At 43.4% G+C, this 9503-nt stretch overlaps 2 protein-coding genes across 7 annotated transcripts; one reads left to right on the top strand and one right to left on the bottom strand.

The window, feature by feature from the left end:
• LOC4324413 (DEAD-box ATP-dependent RNA helicase 18-like) lies at window positions 1-3422 on the top strand. The gene is made up of 10 exons (NM_001406113.1): window positions 1-329; window positions 457-693; window positions 791-1051; window positions 1224-1303; window positions 1409-1514; window positions 1611-1724; window positions 1805-1903; window positions 2055-2144; window positions 2276-2526; window positions 2820-3422. Exons 1-10 carry the CDS (start codon window positions 42-44, stop codon window positions 3235-3237), a joined length of 1944 nt encoding a protein of 647 aa, NP_001393042.1. The 5' UTR covers window positions 1-41; the 3' UTR covers window positions 3238-3422.
• Window positions 3423-3644: 222 nt separating this feature from the next.
• Window positions 3645-9190, bottom strand: LOC4324412 (transcription initiation factor TFIID subunit 15b). 6 transcript variants are annotated; one of them, XR_010740332.1, is made up of 9 exons: window positions 9081-9190; window positions 8732-9002; window positions 7216-8083; window positions 6310-6460; window positions 6146-6224; window positions 4940-5138; window positions 4774-4823; window positions 4619-4658; window positions 3645-4241 (listed from the first exon to the last, which is right to left on the bottom strand). XR_010740332.1 is itself a non-coding variant. In XM_015765410.3 (6 exons), exons 1-6 carry the CDS (start codon window positions 9130-9132, stop codon window positions 5030-5032), a joined length of 1530 nt encoding a protein of 509 aa, XP_015620896.1. In that variant the 5' UTR covers window positions 9133-9190; the 3' UTR covers window positions 4841-5029. The 6 variants fall into 6 exon arrangements, 1 of the variants encoding a protein (XP_015620896.1); XR_010740335.1 differs by having other exon boundaries at window positions 4774-4817; XR_010740331.1 differs by having other exon boundaries at window positions 3645-4658.
• Between the last annotated feature and the right edge of the window lie 313 nt (window positions 9191-9503).

Here is a 9503-nt window from a genome sequence, read left to right as displayed (position 1 = left end):
AAGCGGCGCGACGCGAGTAGCAGACGCGGCGGCGCGACGCCATGTCGTCTTCCTCCTCCTCGTTGGCGGCGGCGGCGGCGCGGAAGCGCGCGCTGACGGAGCAGAGGTTCTCGGAGCTGTCGCCCGCGCTGTCCCCGGAGGTGGTGAAGGCCCTGAAGGGCGGCGGGTTCCGGCGGTGCACGCCGGTGCAGGCGGCGGCCATCCCGCTGCTGCTTTCGCACAAGGACGTGGCCGTCGACGCCGCCACCGGCTCCGGCAAGACGCTCGCCTTCGTCGTCCCCGTCGTCGAGATCCTCCGCCGCCGCCCCTCGCCTCCCAAGCCCCACGAGGTCTGCTCAGTGCTCACGGCTCCACCCCATCCTCTCTTGTTCTGTTCATGCGTTGCTTGCAAAGTTGCTGGATTGCATTGCATCTCTTGTTCACTTCTGATCAGAAAAATGTATGGAATTTTGCAAGGTTCTTGGAATCATCATCTCCCCGACGAGAGAGCTGTCTTCGCAGATATACAATGTGGCTCAGCCCTTCTTCGCGACGCTGAAGGGCGTCTCATCCATGCTACTGGTTGGTGGGTTCGACATCAAGGCGGAGCTAAAGAAACTGGAAGAAGAGGGTGCAAACATACTGGTCGGCACCCCGGGGAAGCTGTTCGACGTAATGGAGCGCTTAGACACTCTGAACTACAAGAATCTTGAGGTGGTTTTGGAAGCAATTGAAAATTCATGTGTTGTTCTTTTGTGCTTGAAATGCAAATCTGACATAAATTGTTGTTGTGTATGTGTTTTCGAAGCAGATTTTGATCCTGGATGAAGCTGATAGGCTGTTGGATTTAGGATTCCAGAAGCAGATTACGTCGATTATTTCGAAGTTGCCAAAGCTGAGGAGAACAGGGCTTTTTTCGGCAACTCAGACGGAGGCTGTTAAGGAGCTGGCGAAAGCAGGGTTGAGGAATCCTGTGAGGGTTGAAGTTAAGACAGAGGTGAAGCCCACAGGTAAAGATGGTGCTCAACAAGAGCTTGGTCCATCCAAAACACCGTTGGGTCTTCGATTGGAGGTATGGTGAGGAACTTTTGTACAAGCATTTGGATAGTTATTCGTGGCTGCCAATGATTACATGGGCTGGTTGTAACATATACTTATTTTGTTTTACTAGTGACTATGCCTGTTGATTGCCTTATGTACTTGTCAATTTAATGTAAACCACAAAATTTCTTTGTTCTTTGCAGTATATGATATGTGAAGCATCAAATAAGTCATCGCAACTTGTTGATTTCCTTGTGCAGAACAATGGAAAGAAAATAATGGTGTAAGTAGACAGCGAACTAAAATTTGTTTTCACACACTTACCTTAAGTGCCTAGTTGTGTAGCATTGTGTTAGCTTGTGGGCTTTCTGATCTTACTTGAATGCAGGTACTTCGCAACATGTGCTTGTGTAGATTACTGGGCTATTGTTCTCCCGCTGTTGGACTCACTTAAAGGTTCTCCAATAATTCCTTATCATGGGAAGATGAAGCAGGTTACAGAGCTAATACATGCATGATTTGTTGTACATGGCGCTTCCAAAAGCTTTCCTTCATACTGATTGCTACCGCGCTATTTTCCTGGTATGTAGGGCCCTCGTGAGAAAGCTTTGGCATCATTTTCAGCTCTCTCAAGTGGTATTCTAGTTTGCACTGATGTTGCAGCAAGGGGTCTTGACATACCACATGTTGATCTGATTGTGCAGGTAATGCTTTGAACATAACTCCCTAAATTGTTTCCTTGTGCTTGTCATTAGTTGATATAAAACATTTGTTTCTTCCCCAGTATGATCCACCTCAAGATCCCAATGTGTTCATACATAGAGCTGGCCGTACTGCACGTTATGATCAAGAAGGAGATGCTATTGTATTCCTCTTACCGAAGGTACTTGCTCTGCTTTGACATTATCTAAGTGGAAGTCAGTAGTTGAATTTCAAAGACATATTTGGCTATGCATACCATGCACATGCAGTAGTGATTTGATACAATGGATTGCCTTGTTAGTAAAATGCTTAGCGCTATAATTGTTCTGTAGGAAGATACTTATGTTGAGTTCTTGAAGAGGAGAGGTGTACCCCTCACTGAAAGGGAGTGTTCCACAAATGCTGTAGATATTGTACCACAGGTGAGTTTCTTATTGTTATAGATCATCTTAGGTTGTCTGCCTGTGAAGGCATCTGAATCCAGAAATGATTTTTTTTCTTGAGAGAAAAATTTAGTGTTTAAAATAACCAATTACCCACTTGTCTGTCACAGATCAGAAGTGCTGCATTGGAAGACCGAAATGTCATGGAGAAAGGGCTTACAGCTTTTGTTTCGTTTGTTCGGGCATACAAGGAGCACCACTGTTCTTACATTTTCAGTTGGAAAGACCTTGAAATTGGAAGGTTGGGTATGGAGTACGGCTTACTCCAAATTCCATCTATGCCAGAAGTTAAGCACCATTCTCTTTCATTGGAAGGGTTTACTCCTGTTAAAGATGTCGATGTTACAAAAATCAAGTACAAGTAAGCCTGCAAACCTAACATTTCACTCTGTTGCCAATTGTACTATTGCATCAACGCACTACTAATTTGACAAATTTATATTGGTATATTTTATATTAAAAGGAAAGCCCATATTCAAAACGTAGATGACACAAACCATAATCTTGTTGTGTAAGACCCTTGTAGGGCTAAAGAGCTATGTCTAAACTAATCGAACAATTATTCAGCAATTTTTCACTTGAGAGCTATCCGTATTTTTTGCTTCAAATGCAACTATGAGAAAGGGATCAACACTCCATCATGGTTAACTGCAGGGATAAAGCTCGAGAAAAACAACGGCAGAAGACATTGAAAAGGAAAGCAGAAGAACTAGCTCTAAGGCCAGAGATAGAGAAGAGGAGGAAAGCCCCGGAGAAGCCTGAAAAGCCAAAGCGGAAGAAGACAGGTAAACAGCGTCAAGCAGTCCAAACCAAGGAGGACATGGATGAGCTCGCGAATGAGTACCGGCTCCTGAAGAAGCTGAAGCGGGGGGTGATCGACGAGGACGAGTACGAGAAGCTCACCGGATTCGGGGAATCTGACGATGACGATTCCTCGGATGGCGGCGATTCTGACCTGGACGAGAGAAAGGAGAGGGGCAACAAGGTGCTCAAGAAAATCAAGCAGAAAGGGAAGGCAAAAGGGTCTAGGAGATTTGAAGGGAGGAGCAAACAGAAGACTAGGAGAAGATGAAAAGTATATCTTGTTCTTAGCAATTTTGCTTTTTTTTTTCTTTAACCAGTGTAGGTTGCAAGTTTTGCCCTGGCTATTGTATGTTCGATTTTGTGATTTGTGACAAGGACGGTGAATGAGCATGAGCATCATTCATAGAAGATAGTGCCATCTCTATTTTTCGTCAGTTAAAGCCAGCTGAATCACTGTAACAATGCCCTAGTTCACCTTTTAACCAAGAATGCTGGTAGTATAGAGCTACCTCTAGGGTCTAGCTAAATGCGACTACACAACCTACGGTTTATGTTCTACTACGTGGCAAAGATGCCGGACATCGTTTGAACTTTGAAGTAATACATCGTTTATCTAAACGTTGCACAATTCACTTATAACACGTTCGCTCGTTTCCGCTCAGCACACCCCGCAAGTAGTGAAGCAACACCGATCATTTTTTTATCCTTAATGCGAAGCCACAGGTACGTTTCTCAGTGCATTATTACAATCCCAAATGAAGTGAAAAATTTAAGTATTCAGCAAATGTCATACAACCAAACTATTGCAAGATACATACGGCACGTAAATGTCAAACAAAAACGACGTGAACGGCTTGGAGCTTCGCCCATCTGCAAGTCCAGGGCTCCAGATCAAGCCTCCTAAAACAGATCCAAATACCAAACCCATATGGAACAGCGAGGAGAAACTTCAGAAAGAAATGAAAGAGTCGGAAAAAGCAATCAACGGAAAGAAGCCTGACGTCTATCTTCCGCAACTGTGATAGAAACCATACAAAGAAACCAGATGAACTGGAGGTATCCACCGCAACTGTGACAAACCATACAAAGAAACCAGATGAACTGGAGGTATCCAGCCAACAGGTCAATTTGCCAATCAGCACAAGGAACTGGATCCGGAGGGCAGATACAAGGATGGCTTCGAGGTTTCACAATACGCTGCAGTGATAGAAGAGCAGGCAGCATCGATGTGCAGCAGACGGTGTTGGCTGCACACATTGTACAGCAGCAAGCCTGCAAGCGTAACCTCAACAGTAGGAAACCTCATACAAGAGTGCTACTACTAATGCTAAGGGGGGTGATTTTAGGAGTCTCCCACAAGATTTTTTCTACTATGTTAGAATATTTTTCCTTTTGGAAATTGTAGTTTCTAAGCATGCTACATTTGAGTCACAAACCACATGAATAAGCCAACAAATGCGCAGATGTTTTCGTCTGGAAATAGTATCTAAATAGTAACATATCCATGCTTTATTTGACGCAAACCACATGAATAAGTCAATGAATGTGTACCAGAAAAGGTGGTTCATATACATCTAATATCCACAGAGATATCCGTAACTAATGGATTCTAGATCTAGTAAACCTATCGAAGAACAAAAATGCCCTACCTGTTTCTCCTCGCCAAAATCCAAGCTAGTGATCCACCGGCTGAGTTACCATGTGGAATGTAAGCGTTATAGCAAAATTTGCAATCGCAGAAATAAAAAGGTAAGCAATCACGGGATAGCAAAGCATTGCAGAATCATAACAGATCGGCACTCACCTGAAATAACATCTCAAAACTACCAGCATTTGGAGCTTATCCATCTGCCTCTATGGAAAAATTCACATAACATGGATCAATCACTTTTTGGATGAGACAAACAAACATCCGACCAACATTGGAGTATGACAATGGAATATAATTCCGAGAAAAGCAGGCAACCTACCTTACGCTCTTGTTTTGAGTACAAGTCCGATGAACAGGAATAGAAATGGTTTCTCACAGATGACAATCTTAGTAACTATATTAGTTGCTTTCAGTATGGCCTTGAACGCGAACCACCACCTTGATGCCTGTTAGGCCCATGGCCTCCTCCATCTCTGAAGTTATCCCTGCGACCTCCACCATAGCCACCACGTCCACCTCTGCATGCCATGTAATGCAGTTGATTATACATATACAACTCGACATGAGTAATAACTTAAGTTATATATGAGCTAAAAGTGGTGTGGACAGATATTAAATACCTAAAAGGCACAACTGATAAAAATTAAACAAAAATCATTCAGTTGCCATATATTACTTGTTTTACACCATGATGTATATGCCCAAGCACATACATAAAATAACAAGTAGTGTTCACAAATATTGTGTTAAATCGAGGTATGCTAAAGATTTCAACCAACACATTGTCCCTTACACAGTCATACACTACACATTGACTTAAGACAAGTGGTTAGGACCCACCTTGTCAAGTGAGAATAAATAGATATTTACAATTATCCAGTTTCTAAAATAATACCAAACAACTTCGAATCGTGGCATGTTAGTGACATTCTTTTCTAGCTAGGCTAAAAATTACACAAAGAGGTTCAGTGAACAATGTTTAAGATCTTAACCCGGAAGTAGTACAAGTGTACATTGACTGATACATACTTGGCATTCTACTGCTCCCACATTCAACTTATTTCTACACCATGAATGTGTTATTATAAGCCCTTTGTGACAGAATGCATATGCAAATTAAGAACACATAATTGAAGTATCAGGTAAAACTACCTTACACGCTATACAAAAAAATATGATAAGAAAAGTCCCCAGATTATGTTCCACCAGAATCCAATCAATGTAATTGTGGCTTACATCACATTTCTAGCTTAAGTGCTTGGTTTTACACAGTTTTTGTAGTTGAAGAAAAAAAAGCTACACCAAAATAACATAAACAGATGGTACGTGTCATATACTCCTAATATCACAGTTTCTTAAGGGGGCAACCTACGAGCACTTTGAAGAATAGATTCAAACATCTAGGCTATCAAATTGCAACTAAAAGGGGCATGCTTTGCCCATAATAGAAGCTGTCTTGCTTGGACATAGGCACACAGCATTCCACAATCTGCATTTAGCATCTACAGAACTGAAAAGTACTTACCCATGACCATATGCAGGAGCTCTAGGAGCTGATTTCTCAGCCATCGCAACACTAATTTTATAGCCTCTCATTTCATAATCTGGAATATCAATAGAAAACATGCATTAAAAATTGCAGAACACTGTATTTATACACACATAATATAATCTCGATGCTGAACTTACTGTTATAGAATCCACCAGCTGAATGAGCAGCAGAAGGATCTTCATAGGCAAGGCAGGCATCTCCTTTATTCTTTCCAGAGTCATCAGTATAGATCTTTATGTTCCAGGGCCACTGGTCTTTGTAGCCACGTTTCTGCTTGATCCTTCCAACCTTAAGAAAAAAGCAGTTGCAAAAACTCAAAACACAGCCATGAAACACAAGCAGTTACCACCCCCAAAACTAAAGAAATTAATTTCTTGCAATAAATTTAGCTAGGAACACTAAGTAATCTGTAAAACCAACTTTACTTTATTATCAAAGATTTTACATTAACATCATGGGGTGATATGCCACGAATTATTTGGCATAAAATACCAATATGGGAGTAAAGCAAAATTACTACAAAATCATTGAATGGCTTGGTTATAACTAAAATTACAGTACTACTACTTCTACAAAAAAAAAGAGCATCATTACTGCAAGATGATTATGTTACATCAAAACAAATATCCAAATTTAATTATGCACATTGAAACACAAGGGTGTACTTCTCCACTAGCAAGGAAAAAAACAATATGTAATAAGCTCGCTCTAACTGCGCTGTATACAACAGATGGAGCAGATTTTGTGCAAAACTATGACTTGCAATGTGCTAGCAGTAGTGAAAGCAAAAGGGGAAAAAAATGTTAACAAGCCCAACTACAGATTATAAACATCATCTGAATACTGATTTGTAAATTTACTTAAATTCCAACAAGTAATATCAGTAACACTGGAAAAAGATATTATGGCGAAACACATAAAATGAAAAACATGAGGTTAGAAAAAAGACATAAAATGCACAAAATATTTCAGTGAGCGAATCGTGAAATGCACAGTTCATAAACACTAAATATGTGGGAGCTCAAGAGGAGGTCAAAGTATACCTGGCCGATTCCTCCAAATAGTTCTTGCAGTTCCTCAACAGTCACATCAGGAGGTAAGTTGGAGATGTAAATTCTTGCATTATCACAAGTCTCATCACAGTTTGCATCACACTGCTTAACCTTTGCAGCTGGCTCTGGAGCAGCACTGCCAGTGTATCCGCCGCCACCGCCGCCGCCACCACCACCACCACCACCACCATGATAGGGTGGAGGTGCACCAGGGCCTCCACCCCCAGGCATAGGCCGACCACCATACCCACCATCATATGAAGGAGGTAGGCTACCTTGGCCACCTGGAGCACCACCGCTATATGGCGGGTTCGGAGGTGGTGCACCATAACTTGGTGGATATGAACCTGGACCACCACCATAGCTACTAGGAGGTGGCACTGCAGAATCTGAATTGTATGCATTATTGCCTCCATAGGAGCTTGGAGGTGCTGCATAGTCACCACCAGGCCCACCATAGGAAGGAGGACCTTGAGGAGGAACTTGTCCATAGCTACCAGCGTCATAACCACTTTCGTCTCCCCTTTGGTTGTTCCCTTGGTCTCTTCCCCCATAACCACCCCTGCCACCACGGTGGTCATCAAATCCACGATCATCGCCACCACCTCTATTGTAACCTCCTCCTCTTCCTCCCCCTCCAGTGCCACCACCACGGCCACCAGAGTTGTAATCTCCTCCACCTCTGTTGTAGCCACCGCCACCTCCAGAACTAAAATCGCCACCACCACGATTGTAGCCTCCACCCCCTCCACCAGATTTATTATACCCTCCACCTCCACCTCCACCTCCACCTCCAGCAGGAGAAGGTGCTCCACACTTGTTGCATTCAGTCCTCCTTGCAAAGTTCACATTGCCACAACTGGAACAAGAATGATAAACAAATATATTAGGAATATTGGAAGAGAACCAATGAAATTGCAACCGAATATTCTGCAAAATATAACCAACTCAGCAAGACAACTAATGCCATATTGAAAGAAACATATTCATAAAAGAAAGTATTTACTGTATTTTGTAGTGCTTATTTACTGTATTTTGTAATGCTTCCAATAACACCATGAACTCATTTCAAAAACATATATGAAATTTCTTCTCTGCCACTCTGCTATACCAAGGAAAATAGAACATAGGGGAGGGGAAGAAATCATGGGAGACAAGTATAACATAATATTTATGTATCTAGAGGTTCAACATAAATTTAGCACTTGTGACCTAAGATTATAGGGAGCTCTCATAGAGAATGAATTATGCAGTTAACTATTTGTTGGCAGTTCTGATGCTCACAATACTACGATGAAACAAAAATTTAGTAGGACACTTCACACATGCCCCATGCAAAATCCTAAACCAAATTATCAAATAACCCAATAATTTATAATTTAACAACCTAAAAACCCTAGATTTCATGGCCAAGTAGCATAATTTACAAGACAATCGGGACAACCACGATTTCATCAGTCACAGTCGAATCAAACGAGACAACGTCAAATGAGTAAACGAAACAAACCTCGGGTCTGGGCAAACCCAGTCACCGTCACGTCCTCCACCCCTCCCGCCGCCACCTCGGCCACCGCCACCCCCACCCCCACCTCTCCCGCCGCCGCCACCGCCGCCGTAGCCTCCTCCTCCACCGCCACCTCTACCACCGCCGCCGTACCCTCCGCCACCGCCGCCATATCCTCCGCCACCACCACCATATCCACCTCCCACACCACCACCACCATATCCTCCCCCTCCTCCTCCGCCACCTCCCCTCCCACGGCCGCCTCCGCCGCCACCTACAAAAAAAACCACAAGCCAGTCAGGAGCAGATCCAGAAGCAAGCACGCACACAACCCGCAGGATCCCGACGCGACCTCGGCCGCCGTAGCCGCCGCGGTAGTCGTCGGATCCGTACGACCCCGACATGGTCACGCGCCTAGGGTTTGGGAGCGTTCCGGAAGGGCAAGTGCGAACAGAGTATTCCGAATTTCTGATACGTGTGTGGATTAGGGCAGAAGTAAGCAGTCGAAAGAGATGGATTTGGGCCGGAATTAAACGGGAGTCGAATTCTCTCGCTGCGTGTGGGCCTGGATTGCTGGGGTGTACATGTAATGGGCTGTATATTGGGGATCACTCAAGGCCCATTGGGAATTTTCTTTGGTGGGTGTTTGGCCCAGCCCATTAATAATATTCACTAGCCTTTTGTGGACAAATGAAAGTGTCAAAATTTATTACTACCTCCATCCCAAATTAGATATCGTTTTGACTTTTTGCTTGCAATATTCGACCATTCGTCT

The sequence above is a fragment of the Oryza sativa genome, chromosome 1 (assembly GCF_034140825.1).
Source record: "Oryza sativa Japonica Group chromosome 1, ASM3414082v1".
NCBI classification, from domain to species: domain Eukaryota; kingdom Viridiplantae; phylum Streptophyta; class Magnoliopsida; order Poales; family Poaceae; genus Oryza; species Oryza sativa.
Note: the sequence above shows the minus strand (reverse complement) of the source record. Positions and strands in the feature narration are given on the sequence as shown.

What these genes read in the sequence shown, in the direction of transcription:
- LOC4324413 (NM_001406113.1), top strand. Translation starts at nt 42, where the DNA reads ATGTCGTCTTCCTCCTCCTCGTTGGCGGCGGCGGCGGCGCGGAAGCGC. An exon ending in TTGTATTCCTCTTACCGAAG is followed by an intron (nt 1,904 to 2,054) that starts GTACTTGCTCTG and finishes ATTGTTCTGTAG; the next exon opens with GAAGATACTTATGTTGAGTT. An exon ending in CTGTAGATATTGTACCACAG is followed by an intron (nt 2,145 to 2,275) that starts GTGAGTTTCTTA and finishes TGTCTGTCACAG; the next exon opens with ATCAGAAGTGCTGCATTGGA.
- LOC4324412 (XM_015765410.3), bottom strand. Translation starts at nt 9,132, where the DNA reads ATGTCGGGGTCGTACGGATCCGACGACTACCGCGGCGGCTACGGCGGC. An exon ending in AGCTGGTGGATTCTATAACA is followed by an intron (nt 6,225 to 6,309) that starts GTAAGTTCAGCA and finishes TTGATATTCCAG; the next exon opens with ATTATGAAATGAGAGGCTAT. An exon ending in GCTCCTGCATATGGTCATGG is followed by an intron (nt 5,139 to 6,145) that starts GTAAGTACTTTT and finishes CATGGCATGCAG; the next exon opens with AGGTGGACGTGGTGGCTATG.